The sequence below is a fragment of the Leptodactylus fuscus genome, chromosome 2 (genome assembly GCF_031893055.1).
Source record: "Leptodactylus fuscus isolate aLepFus1 chromosome 2, aLepFus1.hap2, whole genome shotgun sequence".
Taxonomy (NCBI): domain Eukaryota; kingdom Metazoa; phylum Chordata; class Amphibia; order Anura; family Leptodactylidae; genus Leptodactylus; species Leptodactylus fuscus.
This window is the reverse complement of record NC_134266.1, coordinates 200,011,255-200,029,730: the sequence shown is the minus strand read 5'-3', so window position 1 is coordinate 200,029,730 and position 18,476 is coordinate 200,011,255. Positions and strand designations below refer to the sequence as shown.

The following is an 18,476-nucleotide window of genomic DNA, read 5'->3' as shown; positions in this document are numbered from 1 at the left end:
GCATCTTCAAAGACATTTTGGCAGACCAAAGGGTTTCACCGCTCACACAACCTAGAGATGTTAAAGGGAGACTTATTTAACAACTAGGTTATTACAATAGGTGTTCTAGACCTTCAGATAGACGTTTCATTTCACTGTAAATGAGCTAATAAACAATACCGTAATAATTTGGTTGTGAATATTTCTATGGCAATATCTTAATATTTACGCAAACCATATGAGCTGAAATATATCTCAAAATTTTAAAGACAAATGAATAAAAAGACATTTTAATTATAAAGTACTAACTTCCAATATCCAATAGCATAAAATGACAATTCCTTTAGTAATATTCTTATACCATAACTTAATCCTCAGCAATCTAACGTAATGTGCTTACTTAAATAAGAAAATATTTTGTGTCGCAGTCATTTTGTGCTTTGCTTATTGCCATGCAAAAAAAGATGATTTTCCACGGCAATAACATTTTGTATGAAAGTATTCTTATTCCAATTATTACAAGTATTTATACCCATTTATACCTCCTAGTCTAGCATTACATTTTATATCAGGTAGATGATGATGTATAGCTTCATATGTCATCTTCTAGTTTTTAAGCTACTGTGATGTAATGCTGGAAAATGTAATAGATCTACCAGCGGGATTGATTTGGTTATTTTATAAATGTATTAGATACAAGAAGGTTTGTATGCACAATTCAGATGACAAACGTACTACAGAGTCTCTTACAGAATTTTCACTTTAATATAAGCTGCAGCAAAATTGTGCTTGTAAATTCTAGAAAAGCAAAGTTTAAAGACAATGCTGTTTTGTCTTGTACTTGCTGCCTATGCAAAAACTAGTTATCTAACTGAACCTTTAAAAGGGTGCCATGTTCCTCCGTCACTGACGTCTTGTGTCTGTGTACAAAGAGTGATCACTGCATATATATCCATAATAAGACAGATCTAACTCAAACCTCATTGTTCAATTATGTTACTGCCCCTTTCTACTTATAGTAAATTATACACATTGGTTTCTGGACACTGTGTTTCAATGTTTATATAGAAAATACCAATTTTCAGGCCTAGCTAACTACAGTTTTCAATACTGTATACGACTGTTGCATGTTATATAATAGAAACCATGCTGGCTATAATATGTCTACTAATTCCTGGAAGCCATGAAATCACTAGTTAAAGGGGTTCTCCATGACTGGATCTTGATGGCTTATCTTAAGGAAATGCCATCAACATGAGATCGTTGGTGGTCTAATTTCTTTCATACTCAACGATCAGCTGCTCTTAGCAAGTATTAAGGAGTCAGAAGAAGATGGCTCTGTACACTGTGTAGATGTTGCATCACATCACTGCAGTTCCTGTTCCATTTGCTTCCTACTCTTTACAGTGCTCTTTGAACAGCTGATCGGCGGTGGTGCTGGATGATTAATCCCACAGATGTGATATTGATGACCAATCTTAAGCACTTGCCAACAGCCTATTGACTATATACCTCCATGGGGTTGGCATATAAGTCTGCAAGGACATACTGATACTTACTTGCAGAGTTTTTAGGTGCAAGAAATTTACAGCTGCAGGAGCAGGAAATTGACAGTCAGTGACAGCGGGACTCAGTACTCAGTAAGCACTGTGTATACAGCTATGGAGCCTGCCATTTTGCAGCTTTCTCCTACTGAATGGACATTGGAAAGACTGCTTTTTTCTAGAGGAAACAGATCAGCTCTGAGGTGTATGCTACAAGGGAATATTAATACTGTAACCAGACCTAATATATCAACCCCAGTTACAGGAGAAATCAGCAGACAAAAAAATGTATTGTTGAAATGCCCCCTCCCAAGGTCTAGCATGTTGGGGGGTTTTTAGGGGGGGGGGCGTATAATCTGTAAAACAAAATAAAACTCCCAAAAAGAACACCACTGCCATGATCACATCTCAGGCTCTAGCCTCACCCCAATAACACAAAACTATGTGCCACCCACATAAAAATTATCATAGTGGAGGGGTCAACTATCTAAAAAAAAAAAACCCTTTTAGTAGAACTTATAAAAACCTGAAATATGTGAAAAACAGACATGTACCTCCAACCATAACAATAAAAATAGCTTTCAAGCACAAAATAAGGTGACATGCATGAACTAGGTAAAATGTCTCGGTGATGAAGGGATTAAGGATTGGCCATCACTATCCAGACGCAGAAAACAACTTCAATACAAGCAATTTTTATATTGTTAACTACTGTAGTAAGTTAGAGGTTGTGCCAAAGATTGTACAAAAGTTTGTTTATCTAAGATATGCGCACTATACATGACTTAATATAGCACTGTATTACTATCATTGTGGGTTTCTAGAAGTAATATTTTTTTTCAGGGTGTGCCATGACCAGTACATAAATCTCAAACAACATAGTTTCATTTGTAAGACCGAGTGACTTTTTTTGGAATGAGGTCCAGTAACACACGTCACCTGCTTCCATTCAACAAAAAGACCGGGCCATTCCAGTTTGACTGGTAGCAAATCATTGACAGAGAAATGCCTGTAGACCAGCTAAAATAGACCAATCCATGTCTGTTGACATACACTCAAAGCGAGCAATGGATGACATACAAGTCACATTTGTCAAAATATTTCTACTTCTAGTGACAGAAACCTATTAATAGATTGTAACCATATCGCAGGTAACATTGTTTTGCATTTAGAGACCATATTTGCAAGGACAACGAAATCACTGACTTCTAAACACACCTAAACAGTCAAGGCACAAGGAAACCTAACAATCTTGGAAACAACCTCAAAGAGGTATTCCCATTCTTACACATTTATGGCATTTTTATACAATGTGACATAAATATCTGATACATGTGGGCTCTATTACTGGAGATCCACACCTATACCCATAACAGGAGCCACTGGCTGCTTCATAGATGGAGAGTGAAATGGAAGGTGGATATGTATGTGTGTAGCTCTCTCTACTCAATTCCATGGAAGACACAGTGGTTTTTATCCGCCCCATAAAAATGAATGGAGAGAGACATAAATGTCTAAAATGGGAATACCTGTTTTACATTAACCAAATATCACTGGGGAATCAGAATACAGGGAAAAGCTCAATGACAAAAGATATACTGATTGGTCATATTGGTCAAATACAAATAAGTATTACAATTACTGATATTTACAGTCAGCTTTACAGCACAGGCTCTTGACTAAGGGCAGGTTCACACCTGTACCCGGTCTCCGCTTTGTGGGTTTCTGTCTTCTGCCTGTGAAACTAGACAGGAGACGGAAACCCGGCAGTCAGTGTCTGCCCATGAGAGCCTTGTGTCTCTCTGCGGTGAAACTATTTTTCTTTTAACCAGACACAAAGTCCTGCATGTCCGACATTGTGTCCGGTTAAAAAAAACGGTTTCACTGCGGAGAGGCACAAGGCGCTCACGGGCAGACACTCTGACTGCTGGGTTTCCATCTACTGCCCTGTTTCTGTTTCCTGCAAAGCGGAGACTGGGTGCAAGGTGTGAACCCATCTTAGGCCCTCCCTAAGCAATGAATATTGCTCATTGTACATCAGATCCTCACCGCCTGTTCCGACCATTGATCAATCACTAGTGGTTTCAGAACTCAAACCATGTAAAGGGACCTTTCCAACAATATCTCCAATTCCATTGGATTGGTTAGTTGGAATGAAATAAAGGAGGCAGAACAATAATACCAGATATATTGTAGCCAATGAACAAATATGGGAGAAAAGGGCTGAAATATAAAATCACTGTATGGTTGGAAGTTTTAAGAGTGGAATCTATATTAACAAACAATACCGTATGTACTATAGCCCATAGACAAATGTGGGAGAAAAGGGCTGAAATGTAAAACTATATTAAGGTGAACTTTTAAAAAGGGGATTCTTTATTAAGATAAGTGCTAGATAAACCCAATATGATGGTGGTTGTTGTAATATGCTTAACATGCGGAATATCTGGTTATGGTTATGCTTCTTCTAAGCCATTACAATAATGTTATTCCTAAATTTAGAAACTATATTGTGTGAATAATAATAAAAGAATCTTCTTCTATTTTTGCTGTGAAGGTCCCAATACACTTTCAATTGCTGTCAGCTAGACAGTTCCTCAACCAGATACAACACACAAGTCAGTGAAGCATGTATTTTTAATAGGGGAAATAGACTAAGTCAATGGCAGACACCTATGGCAGCAGCTTATCACCTGGAAATGCAAAGGGTAATATTCAATATGTCTGATCCTTCTTTCCCCCAACATTTTCCATTAGGAGGTCTCCAAACACAATATAGATGGCTGGTCCTGCTAAAATCTGCAAATTTCACAGACTTTTCTTTTATGTATATGGGACCTTTAGAATCACTTTATAAAACGTGTACACTGCTTAAGTTATATTCCCATCTATATGTAAAAAAATTCACCATATTACATGTGTGAGTTAATTTATTGAAATATTAGGACAGATCAAATCCTGTTGGTAGTATATCCAGTGGGCCATTCATTATTTGAAGCACCTCTGTTTTAACTCCAAGGCATGGAGTAATATGGCATATGGTCAATACTAATGGTATCACGTTACTATACAAAAAGATCATACATCAGAATCCTTTGATTGTAATCTCAGTTAATCTCCTGTTATATTCTTATTATAAATGTACTGATGAAGACCTATTAATAAAGAGAAATCACCTTACAAAGGAGAAGATCTCCTACTTAAAAGCACAGCAAAGACCATAGGTGATAAAATAGTACTGGTAATTATACATACTGTTCCTGGAAAAGTACAAGTATCATCCACTGATACCTGCCACCAGTCATATGCTGACTACAGCAATTGTGCCTTGTTATTAATAATATTGGTCATATATGTGCCTTCACAACTAAATCCACAAATATTATCGGATAGGGCCACCAAGTGCTATCTTTTATACAATAACTTAATTCTCCAAGCACACCATGTTCTTACTTTCAGCTACTCAAGACATGAATGTTAATGTTTTTTGATGCAGCTGATGCAAATTGTATATATTAGTTGTCCCCAGAGAGACAATCCACCCACTCGCCATATATCAGTTTGCAGTTAAAGTCTTCATTCTCATTGGGAGTTGTCCTGTGTGGGCTAAATTTGTAGCCAGACATTCTGGTCAATAGGTTCTATCACAAACATATGTGGTAGGGCTATGCATGTGTTCGATTCCCAAGTCTGGAATTGTTTACTGAAGAAGGATGTTACAATTTCTACATGATAATCACATTTTAATACTCATTGTGCTCAAAATTAGTAATATTAATGTGCTATATATCTGAGAATCAATTAACTTTTCAGTTTTAAACTGTACTTTAAGGCTATTGACTCCTAAGCAATGAATTTTTTTTTTGTTAGTTTGCTTTCTGGTCTATATTAACTACGGCTGTAGAGCTTATGTAACACCTTCATATAACTGGCTGTCCTGGAGCTTCTAACTTACAGTGAACCTGACAAAACACAGCTCTTGACTTGGTTGGCCCTCTTTGACTTGCTCTCCATTCTCTGTGTTAGAGGTAGCAGCAGGAAGATGGAGTAACAATATATGTGGCAGATCATTCAATTGAGGGAGGTCAATCCATACAACTCTGTAGAGAGGGTAAACAATAAACACAGTACTGAATCAGGATATAGATAGGAAAGAGAGCTGATGTGTAGTCTATAGGGGTACACAGCTTGTGTGTATATGTAGAAAGGCTGGGAGGGCACCGATGGTAGACTCAAGTGGGATATTGAAGGAAACCACACATTTCTTAGCATCAGTGTCTGCCAGCAAAAGAGAGAGGGGATCCCACTTAAGGGAAAATAAATACAAGAATGAAGATGAGCTGATATATTAGCGCTATTCATGGCTGCAGCATCCTGGATACACAGACTTCACATCCCACATGTATTACTAGAAGGGACCACATGAACATCAGAAGCAGAAACTAGACACAAGTTGCAAACTGCATATCAGAGGTTTGTAAATAAATAAGCAAAAATATTGCAGCATGAAACTCAGATTTTTTTTCCATGTGGAAAATATCCATATTCCTTAACAGTAGGATTGAGCCGATCTTGACATTTCAGGATCGATTTTAAAATCCGATTTCCGATCATTTTCCATTTGAACCCTGTCCCGATCCCAATTCTGATCCTAGTGTAAGTCAATGGGATTTTTTTACTGACCAAAAATCAGATTTTAAAAACTATCCTGTTCACTACACACAGCGAAGAGTCCAAAAATGGAAGGCTTCAATTTTTGGACTCCATGCTGTGTAGTGATTAAAAAATCCACCAGCAACTTAGTCCTCCCCACTTACCTGCACAGAATCGCTGCCGCCTCCTCTCCCACTGTATACACTGCTCCCCGGAGCTCCGGGCGCCCCCGCTTCCCTAGGCTGGTGTGACTGATGCTGGGAGAAGGCGGGGCTTGTTGTAGCTAAGGAGAGTGTGGGCGGGTACAGGGCGGGGAGACGTGAGTGCATCACTCATGTCTCCCCTTCCTGTACCCGCCCACACTCTCCTAAGCCACAACAAGCCCCGCCTACTCCCAGCAGTACCACTAGCCTAGGTAGGCGGGGCGCACACAGCGCTCTGCCAGCGTGCGAAGAAAGAGTGGAGAGAACAACGGCCCGGAGCTCCGGGGAGCGGCAGCAGTTCTGTGCAGGTAAGTGGGTTGAGTAATCGGGATCAGAATTCTATTCCCGATCTTTTTTAGGTGGGATCGGATCCCGAACGATGGTAAAATTGACTCGATCGCCAATCAGGATCCTATCTTTTCTGATCCCGATCGCTCAACCCTACTTAACAGCAATACTATTAGACATATTGCTGGAATATGAGATCAGTTCCTAACTGGTTCAGGAAAAAGTGCCAGGACTCCAAAATCCCTAGTTCTAGTTATGAGCTGTGACTCCTTCACTTTATAGGGTTCAATTGCAAATCTCTGCAAAATGGGAAAGAAGGTGGGAATGTCGTTGTATAGTTGTGAAAATGTTTAATACTATATTTCTGCATGGAGATGTAATTTATAGAAGTCGTATAGGAAGTATAGACGTAAAGGCTTTAATGGCTTCCACATCACTGGCGACAACACTTCTGACCCTGTGATCAGTGATTTTGTGTGCTATAATGTGAATACTGATGTGGTTCATGATTTGCATCCACGTAAGGTTCCCTATGTCAACTCAGCAAGGAGGAAGCACAAGACCAGGAGTACTGTCATGAGGGAAAGGTTTTGAGGAAGAAACAATGTTATGATAATAGGGAACTTTATGCTGCATAACACTGTTTATGGTTCCCCTTCAACATATACAGAATCATTATTTATACATAATGAACTGGCTCACAGTCTACCTGGTAAAATGAGTCTAAGTTCTTTGAATATATACCACAGGCTATCCTATACATAGTTGTCTTATTACATTACTGGGTATGCTTCATGAGTTATTCACTGTATAGTATTATTAAAATGGATATACTGCAATAACAAAAACAGGAAAAATGCTTTTCACATACATTTATCAATACAATATTCCATAAAACATTTCCTATAGATCTAAAATCATCTGTTGTGCTTTATTTTCTTAAATATTCGGTAAATACATAAGAGATTTTATACTAAACTTTTCATACAAAATCTTGTATTCTTTGTGCCCTAATAGACAACAACTGAGAATCAGTGTATTATTTCTTCCTCCTACAGATGCAGAAGAGCTGAACTTATCCTAAAACACAACAGGGTTCATTTATAAAAGACTCTGACATATATTTTAGGGGTGTGCTTATAAATAGCATTTGGTGCAAGTACTACATAGAAGAGTATAGCTATGAGAAATTATTGATAAGGAAAAAATATCTTTGTACCGTGTTAGCCAGTGGATATGAAATATAAAAAATTGAGAGTCCTCAGTAGTTGATACCTTTTTTAATGGCTAACTAAAAATGATGACAGATTGCAAGCTTTCGAGGCTCATACTATGCCTGAGAAAGAGGCCTAGAGCCTCGAAAGCTTGCAATCTGTCATTAACACCCAAAAATGTCTAATAATTGTCTAAACAATGACAGGTACAACTAAACTTTTGTTTTACCAACAGATACCTGGTATACACCTTTGCTGCAAAACTACTGAATATCCCCATACCTAATGAAAGGATGTATTGACAAAGTGCTGAATATGTAATGCAACGTTTACTGGTTTTACGTGTCTTATTAAGAAAGTGCACCAACATAACAACAAAATTGTACTAGTATGTTTTATTAATGGCCCCCTTGGTCAAAGTGCTAAGCTCAGCTCTGCTGCATCCTTTATATCTTTTCTAGACATCCTTGAAGGAAGAGGGTTTCATTTGCCATTGTTAGAATTCATATCCGGTTAGCTATACACTGTGTGCAAATATTATTTCGTAAGAAGTTTTTTTTTGTTGTTTTTGCTATTCTGAATTACAGATAATATCAAGAGGCATCAAACATAAAACACAAAACTTCATTTCAGGAACATCACTGAACACAAGTAGAAAAAAAAAATAGTCACACTAAACAAACTTTAAAACACATGTACCCCATCAGTTATAAAACAAGTTGTATATACCGACATATACTGTACATGCTTACATCTTTTTAATGTTTCACGTCAATTATTTTTTCTTAGGATCTTAACCCTTTCCCCTTCCTCTGTGTAATGGGGCAGGCTAGCTGGATGTTAGAATACAAAACCTCCAAGTAAAGCTTCCGGGACGACAGGGCCATCATTACTGGTATGAGCTATAATGTGGTTGTCAGTAATATAGATTAAACTACCATAACCATATTGCTTGTCACTAAAACAATATCATAATAAGGAATGAGTGTGCTTAATATTGTAGAAGAATACAATCTTCAATTTAGTGCTAGACAGCTGAATGTTTATGATATGGCATTTCCGATACTGATAGTATATAGCTATACAATACTAAAAATAGATCTCAATGCATATAACGACCATGCATTTATTTGCAATTAATACTGGTATTGATCACATTATATGTATCAGTTTACTCAGATCCTATATTGCTTGCTTTCTCACTCAACATAAAGCCATTACAGATACAGAGCAAACTGCAGAATAATAATGATGCCATTGTGAAGCAAATAATACATTGCTTCCTAGGTAAAAGCTGGTGAATGTTCCCTTTTCTTCCACAAAAAATTCTGATATGCAGAAAAACTACAAAATATATTTGATCTCAAGGCCAGACTCCAACTGACTTTGATGGGATAATGGTTTATCTGTACATTTTATTCACATTTGAAATTGTCAAATTTTACCATGAGCAGCCTTTTAAACTTGTGTTAGGGTTTTAATATCTAATATAATATATTTCGACAAAGGCCTCCTGTGATGTGGTAAAAAATGCAGTTTAAGTACTTGATCTATAGTAAATCCATATAAGACAGTCATTATTGCTAAATAGCAGCAAGAAGTGCAACCGTTCCAGTTTGTGCTATCTGATTCCCCCCGTATCCCTATTTAGGATGGGGCCAAACTCCGCCATAATACCTCACATTGTGTTCTTTAACTCTATAAAACAGAATAATACTGAGAGCCTGTGCAATTGTTTTGGATATTGATGTATAAATGTGGAGGAAATATAAGAAGGCTTTAGGCAAGGCCAAGTCAATTCACAAACACAAACAGTACTTCACTTAAGATACCGGCCTATATACTTTCACAAACAACAAAGAAAGAGAAAAAAATCTGAATACTCAAAGAAGGAGTATGATATTATGCCCGCTTTGCTTGATGGAAATCATGAGGGACATCTCATTACCATCGCGGTTATTGCAAAATCCCATGTTCTGATGAAGGAACTTGCTGTCAGTCCACTCTATACATGTACCTGTCGCAAATAGTCCACTATTTGATGGTTACTTTACAAAAACATTTCCCAAAAGAAAAAAAAAAAGTATCAATCAATTGAGCATTTCATGATCTTGAAAACAGTCTACGATACATCATTTTTGAAAATTAGGAGAAAATCTTTCAAAAAGATCTGTCCATATATAAGGGAAATGTACAATAGATGCTGTGTAAAATGATGCAGGTCATGGCCCATAAAAAGTGCCTGTGTCCTCAGTGTGAAAGTCTCTGGATCTGAGGTATGGACATGTACTGGAGATTCCATGCTTGGAGTTGATTCTTTAGAAACTAGAGCAGCAGGGCACTTCCCGTTATGCTCCTTCACTTTGGATCACCTGTGGGCATCCTGCTTCGATAACACTGTAGATGGATTCAGCCCTGCTGAATAGATTAATAAGAAAAGAACCCGCTTTTCCGTATGTTTGGAAGGACTGTAGGCTTAGACCAACATGTGTCTCCGTCGATGCAATGCTAAGTGATCCGAGCGAGAGAAACTGCGATCACAGTCTGCACATTTGAATGGCTTCACTCCTGTATGTTTGCGGTAATGCCTTGTTAGTTCATCTGAGCGTGCAAACTTCCAGGTGCATCCTTCCCAGGTACACATGTAAGGTTTCTCTCCTTAAAAAAAAAAAAAAAAGAAAAATATTACTTGTTTTCCTAAAATTTATTATGCATATCAATGTATAAGTTAACAATATCCCATTAAAGAGGACCTGTTGGCTCTTCTGACATCTATTTTATTAAATTGTTGTTTTTCTCTTGACATAATGGTTCTGGAATATTTTTAGAACTCTACATTCCCCTGTTGTTCCTCCTAGAAACTGAAAAATAACCTGACAACTGGGTGTGGCCAAAGGGGTGTGTCCCTGCCCTCTCATGCCTGATAGAACAGTGTCAGTCTGTATAGGAACACACCCCTACTAGTAACACCAAGTTCTTAAAGGGATTCTACCATTAAACTACCTTTTTTTCTAATGAACACGTCGGAATAGCCTTAAGAAAGGCTATTCATCTCCTACCTTTAGACGTGGTCTCCGCCGCGCCATTCCGTAGAAATACCGTTTTTAACCGGTATGCAAATTAGCTCTCCGCAGCAATGAGAGCGGGCTCCAGCGCTGAAACACCGATGAGCGCGTCCCCATTGCTGCCCAGAGCTCTTTCCTGCGCCACCTACTTCTTCTGCAGCAACTCCGCCTCATCTGGCCTCTCTTCCTCTTGTAGTTCGATACAGGAGCATAGAGAGGCCACCCCAAAATGGCCGCCGGCCAGCTCCTGTATTGAACTGAAAGAGCGGCTACCCCAAAATGGCCACCGGCCGGCTCCTGTATTGAAATGCAAGAGCGGCTACCCCAAAATGTCCGCCGGCCAACTCCTGTATTGAACTGCAAGAGTGGCTACCCCAAAATGGCCACTGGCCGGCTCCTGTATTGAACTGCAAAAGCGGCTACCCAAAAATGGCCACCGGCCGGCGCCCATTTTTGGGTAGCCACTCTTGCAGTTCAATACAGGAGCCAGCCAGCGGCCATTTTGGGGTGGCCTCTCTATGCTCCTCTATAGAACTACAAGAGCAAGAGAAGCCAGAAGAGGCGGAGTTGCTGCAGAAGAAGGAGGCGACGCAGGAAAGAGCTCTCGGGCAGCAATGGAGATGCACTCATCGGACTTTCAGCGCTGGGGCCCGCCCTCATTGCTGCGGAGAGCTCATTGCATACCGGTTAAAACTGGTATTTCTACGCAACGGCGCGGCGGAGACCACATCTAAAGGTAGGAGACGAATAGCCTTTCTTAAGGCTATTCCGACATGTTCATTAGAAAAAAAGGTAGTTTAATGGTAGAATCCCTTTAACTTTTTCCAAACTCCTACAAGGAATAATACAGCGCCAAGTTTTAGAAAAGATCATCTAGAATTGATGACTTATTGGAAATACAAGTGTTTGCTAAAACAGATATGTCAGGAGAACTGATAGGTCTTCTTTATCTAGGCCTTGTCCAATAATTGTCATCATAGCACTGCAAAAGGTACAAGAGTTTGCACTAATCCATTCTGTAAATCCGTCTATCTGTTCACATGGCCTGTTTGTTTTTATTAAAGATTAAATCTATCAGTTCCTTCCAATATAAACTTTACATGTTTTAAGTGCATGAAGTATTATTGTGCTCAAACAAGAGCTAATATATAGCCTGAAGAGGACAATTAAAATGACTATTCTTTATTTATTCCATTTAAAACTAACAGTAGTCTAAGTCACACCCTGACCCCAAAACAGGTTGACAGAAGAGGAGGTAAAATCTAGGAGGAGGAAAGGAAAGAAAGATAACATTTTAGTTACACTTAAAATATAATAGACATCAATGGTGTATTATACTGTATTGAGCTGCTGGCCACCATAAAACATTCAGCTGTCAAAGATCATATTTATGAAAAGAATTATGATGTTTTATATCAAAGAATATACAGAGTATATTATAAAATCCCTCATCGATTCGGGGTAGTAATATCACTGGTAAAAGCAAATCAGTGAATTTCATTGTATCATCTGATCCTACTACTAAATATATACATTTAGAATACGACTGGATACAAGAATATTTTATGTCTTGCTATAATCTGTGTTCTTGAGAAAAAGCCTAATTTGACAATATACTTTACAATTTTAAGCCAGGGCTCTACTGAATCCCATCCATGCACTGCGGGAAACTACGCGCGTTGCGGTTTTGGAAATCGTAGGACGTCCATTATACCTATGGAAATGCCTGTAGTTTCCATATAGGTATAATTGAAGCAGAAAGTTTGCAGAGGTAACCTCTGCGGACTTTCTTTGAAAAGCACTATGGGAAAAACTCTGTGTTACCATTTTTTTGCTGCGGCCCGCTACATGGTGACTAAGCCTTAAAGGGGATTTCTAGGACTATAATATTTATGGCAGTGGCCACTTCACTATATACCAAACACAATGCTGTACAATGTATAGTGACTGTGCTTGGTATTGCAACATAGACATGAGCTGCAGCACGGACATGTCACCAATACACGTGAGGTCACTGGCCTAGAAAGAGGAAGTAGATCTCAGTATTATAGTCCCGGAATACTCTAAACTGTGGCTCTCAGAGTTGTCATCTAATAAACATTACACATGTTTGGGCAATCGGTGATGATTAGTGACACTACGTATGACAGACTGTCTAGTAATATTGTGACTACAAATACATAATAGCAATGCCTTGTCACTATCCTACAGCTTGAGCTTCCCCATATGATGGCTATAGATAACCTTTTGTCATATTAGAGCCTGGGAATTTGCTGGAGAAAGTGGAGTGGAGTAATACTTTACAGAGTTTATATATTACACAAGTATTTTTCTATACAGAGGACAGGGCAGATCACACCACCACCTTGTTGTCTCCTCTATGCTATCATTGGGGTAGGGGATTTTACAACATTTTACACAGCTAAGACTTTGCGTTTGAAGGATATACTCTAATGTTCAATGAGTTCAAGCTGATATAATGTCATGGGTATTTGTCCCCATAGTGTTCTAACTCTCCAGTTGGATACACTTTTAACTACGTTCAGATCGGCTACTTCAAGTGCCATCATTCATTTTGGTTACACCTATTGCATATAATCGTCTTCAAACTACTTGATATTATGAATGGCGCGATGCTTTTATAGCCACCCATAAAAGAGGAAAGGGTTACTCAAAACTCTGAACAAAGCCGCTGTCTTGTCTTACAATAAAGTTTGGTTTCGGTTGCATTAAACACATTAGCTTTGTTTAACATATGTGCGGTTACTGTGTAATAAAAGGAAAGCAAACACGGGCTGTTTTTTTAAAACCTGTCCCAGCATGGAAGTCTACAGCTAAGAAATGGTTCTAAACTGCCTGACAAGCAACTCAAACACTACAGTTAACTTCATCCTGGCACCGGCTGTATACAGACTCATTAAAAACAGGGAAAAACTCTGAGATTCTCATGTCTGACACAATAGAAAAAAACAGTCAGATTCTGAACATAAAGTAGCTCTGCAGATCTCCCACATCTTAGATGACTGACACTGTTTAATGATGTTCTAAGTAGTAAAATCTAGTCACACACAAAGATTTGGCTCTTGGGCAGGGAGTCGCATAGCTATAGAGCAGAAAAACAATGTTAATTACATTTTGGGCCTATGCCGAAAAAACATGCAATCCTAAAATGTACAGAAATACCTGCAGGTCAAAAAAGACTATCATATAATTAATAAGGAAGAATAGAAATGTTCTCAAACAAGTGATGAAACTTTGGAGCTGTTACATGCGGGCAAAAAGAGAAGTGCAGTAACTTGTACCCTATGGAAGATCATGGGCGTTATAGATATAGGAAAATAACATTTACTTACAGTGTCATGTTGATCATATAAAAGTGCCTTTGTATGTAAATAAAGGATTCATTTGCTATAAAAGATCACCAATGTCAAGTGTATGAAAACAGATATACTATATAAAGGGATTGTCCATGATTGGCCTATTTCAATGGAGCACTGTTACACAGTGCACAACTGTGTACTGTTGTGCACTGTTGTGCCACGCACAACCCATGAACAATTGTGGAATATTTATTGCACTTGCTTTTCATCCGCAGAGTTTTCATTATACTTATAGGGGAACCGCCAGCGTTTCTGAAGTAATAATTGACACGCAGCGATTTTGAAAGACACAACAGTTTTGACGATCACAGCGTGTCTACTGTGTGTATTTTTCTGTAATGTGTATGGGATTCGCTAGATTCGGGTTTTTTTCCACTGTATTTCCACCATGGCTAACTCATGGTGTTTACGCCACATGGGGCCTTAAGTGGTAACAGAGAATAGATGCATTAGGCACAGTCTTATGATGCGTGGTGTGTTATACTGTGTATCTGTTATCGGCTGTACAAGCAGCATAGCTTGCTAAAGAAGTGGAGTTACATCGCTGAAAAAATGAAAGATTGAGGCTACTATAAAATAAGCCAATGGAAATTTTGGGAATGAATACATTTGCTGTCAAACATGGGAACAAAGAATGTCTTATAAAATAAGGAAAGTGGGGATTAAGGATGGGAACAACAACTGTAGTATACTGTATGAAAAGTTTCCCTGCCATCTCGGCATCTGAAATCCTTGTAACCATCTTGATTTAGATGAAACCATGAGTTTGTACTAAGGGCTTACATTACTTGTAATGTACTGTTTCTGAGACACCATTGCATTCATTGTTTACAATTAGCTCTATTCCACAATGTGTGCCATCTGTGCATTCAGTATGAAAAATTAATATGGGACTGGAAAACCCCTTTAGGCTAAGGCCCTATGTAGTGGCCAGAAGCAAAAAGCGCTGTGGAAAAAAATGTGGCGGAAAAGCATAGTTCTTGTCACAGAAAGTCTGCCAAGTTTTCCTCTGAGGACCTTCTGTCCCTATTATACCTATATGGAACACGCTAGTATATCCGTAGGTATAATTGATATGCTGTGATTTACAAAAACACAATGATTGTTTACATTGCTGTGTTTTGGATATTTTACAATACCTGCAATGAGTGGATGGGATTAGCCAGAATCCCATCTGTTTTGCAGGTACTGAATAATGCCAAGGTTTCTGCCGCAGTCTCCACTGCGGCCAAATCGTGGTATTAATGCTAAGTGCGCCCCGAGCATTTAGACTCATTCAAGCACTTAACCTCCCTGTGAGAAAACGCTGAGCTCAGGTATACTTAAAGTTTACACTTGGTGTTGTCTATTTAGTTCTGCACCTTTCCAGGTGACTGCCTTTGCCCACATTGCCACCATATGTAATTCCAGATTCTTCTTTTTTGCTTTCTGGTTCTTTAAGGCAGAGTTCACACAGAGTATTTTGACTGTATTTGCCTCAAAATCCTGACCAAAAAGACAGCTCCCATTGAAATCAATGGAAGCCGGTCAGTTCTTTTTTTCCGGAAGCCGTTTGTTCCAGCTCCTGGAAAAAAGAACGGACATGCTCATTCTTCAGGTGAATCCGCCTATAGACACTCCCTCCTCCCAACTAGGCCCATTCATTTGGGCCGAATTCAGAGCGGAGTGCGCGACTGGATGCCAATGCATTGCACTGGCATCCATTTGCAGCTACCCGTATTTTGGACCGGAACCTGAGGCGGCCTCTGCCTCAGGTTCTGGACCAAAAAACCCGATGTGCACTCAGCCTTATGTGGATTTTCTTTTGTATATTTACTATATGACATTAATAAGGTCCCTTAATGGTGCTCAGGAAAAGCAATTGCCATTACTACAGATAAACTTACTTCCCACTTTGTGGGGTGGCCGACGCCAAACTCTGTTGTGAGCTTCTGAATTCGAGTTACTGTAAAAGCTACATGAACACGTCTGTTGTGCAGAGGTCTATGAAAACCAGAATGGATTATACCCATTTGTGTGCACTAGGCCTAACAGTACCAACAGTCTAGGAGTGATTATACATAAACTATTGAGAGTCTCCTTGGAAACCTAAGATATGAACACTACTTGTCATAATTTCATGTAGACAAAGCCAAGGAGAAGGACAGTTTCTTAAGAGCACAGGGTAAAGTGGCCTACAGCTCAGGTTAGATAGCAGCAATGCTTTAGAAAATAATCTATATACTATTTCCACACTTTAGTTTGACCTACAAAACCGTATCTTTTATTTATTTTTTTAACGTAAAATCCATTACAGTATAACTATGTGCGAATTGTAAAAAGTTACAGTTAATGATTGATCTGCTGTGCTGTTCTCCGTGACCTTAGTAATATTTGTGAATAGAGTCATGTACATGGAATGGATTGTCATTGTCAAAGACTCTGATAATATAATCTGTCACTAAAGATAGGATTTCTCAACTCCAGGCCTCAAGGAACCTCACCAGGTCTTATTGTGAGGATTTCTTGGCACAGATGATATATTAAGTATTGCAAAATCAATGATTACTACATGTGTGGCACATTACAAGGAAGAAACGTCATGTCATGTACTGTTGGGGTTCCTTGAGAACAACATATACTAATAACTACTAATTTACCTGTGAGCAGTATAACTATTCACTGCTGAAAACAGATCAACAGATTTCTGAACAAAACAAAAACCACAAATACATTTTATTTCTTTATTTCGGATAATTCATATGCAGGAGGCAAAGTGAATGGGTTAGTGATAAATAACTCTACTTAACTTGAACAATACGTAAGCCAAAGCTTTACAGTTCTACAAAACATTGCTAATGGATCTTCTAGAAAGGAGAGTTGACATAAAAGGTTTTCAGTGGTAGCACTTGTATCCTTTTAGAGCATTAGGGATGCTCTTCTTAATTGTGTCTTTTTAAATGAAGAAAAGGAATATGATTATATGGCTCGGCACACCCTCCTTCTAATATTATATTTAATGCGTTAATAGCACTTTTGCTAATTACTCGACTTCACGTCTATGTACTTAGGTCTGTCTCTAAATGTAACTTCAGCCGTTGTTTTTCTGCCTTGGCTTTATTTCAATGTGCTTAATGTTGATAGATAAAAATGACATAAGAAGGGTGTTGTACTGATATATCATATCAACACAAGTACAGTATATTTATTCCCAGTTGTATTACAAGCATTGTAACCATGTGCTACTACTGCAAGTTGTCATCACAACCAAGACATATCAGAAAGTTGTGCTGGGAGTTTTACTATGCTCAGATTTACAGTATTCTAAAAACTACATAATAAAGTCTATAGTGTGCAGAAAAATGCAATAATAAAGGTCAGACCTGATGTCAAGGGTGGGCATACTGTGTACATGTGACTGACAGTAACTGAGCCAACCATGCATTTTTTGATGCAGTTTATTCAGCCAACAGAGAGGAGAGGTTGACATTAAAGGACTTGTCCAAGCAAAAATGGACAACCCTTTTAATGTTTAGATCAGCTGGGGTTAGTGAAAAAAAAAAAAAAAAAACTCATACTCACCTGTCTCCACTGCTCCGGTGTCCCCTTGCGCATCCCAGTTCTTCTGCTCTGATGGTGTCTTACAGAGTTCTGCTTAATCCAGTAAGGCGGTCTCCAGACTGCTGAGGCCAATCAGTGAAGGGCCTGAATGTCACTAACTGTAACATCACGGGTCCTCTTTCTGAGGCCTGCTGAGGCCAATCAGCGGCCTCAGCGCAACGGCGGAAGAGGACCTGGGAGACACCGCCAAAGAAGAAGAACTGGGAGGAACAGGAGGACACCGGAGCATTGGGGACAGGTGCGTATGCATTTTGTTATTTTGTCACTGCCCCCAGTACATTTAAGCGTTAAAAGGATTGTCCATTTTTGCCTAGACAACCCCCTTAAGAACATACTAATGTGGCAAAATCTTTATACCAGAATCAGCTCAGGAGAGGAAAAAAGACATTATACACTAGGGAATTATAAAAAAGAGTAATCAATGAACAGGGCATAAAGCCACTGAACTAGAATACACATCCATAGAACCAGAGATATGGTTCAGTATTGTAAGCAGCCATTTTCCCATGGCCTGTGGGCATGCGCAGTCTGCTCTGCCGAAGGCCCAAGG

The 18,476-nt window shown here is 38.9% G+C and overlaps 1 protein-coding gene across 3 annotated transcripts in view; it reads right to left on the bottom strand.

Moving 5' to 3' along the window:
• Nucleotides 1-8,069: 8,069 nt before the first annotated feature.
• KLF12 (KLF transcription factor 12) overlaps nucleotides 8,070-18,476 on the bottom strand; it is a 152,507-nt gene continuing 142,100 nt past the window's right edge. For all 3 annotated transcript variants that reach the window (XM_075265422.1, XM_075265423.1, XM_075265421.1), the window contains exon 6: nucleotides 8,070-10,539. In XM_075265422.1, coding sequence (XP_075121523.1) covers nucleotides 10,358-10,539 — 182 coding nt within the window. In that variant the 3' untranslated portion in view covers nucleotides 8,070-10,357. The remainder of the gene's footprint in view (nucleotides 10,540-18,476) is intronic.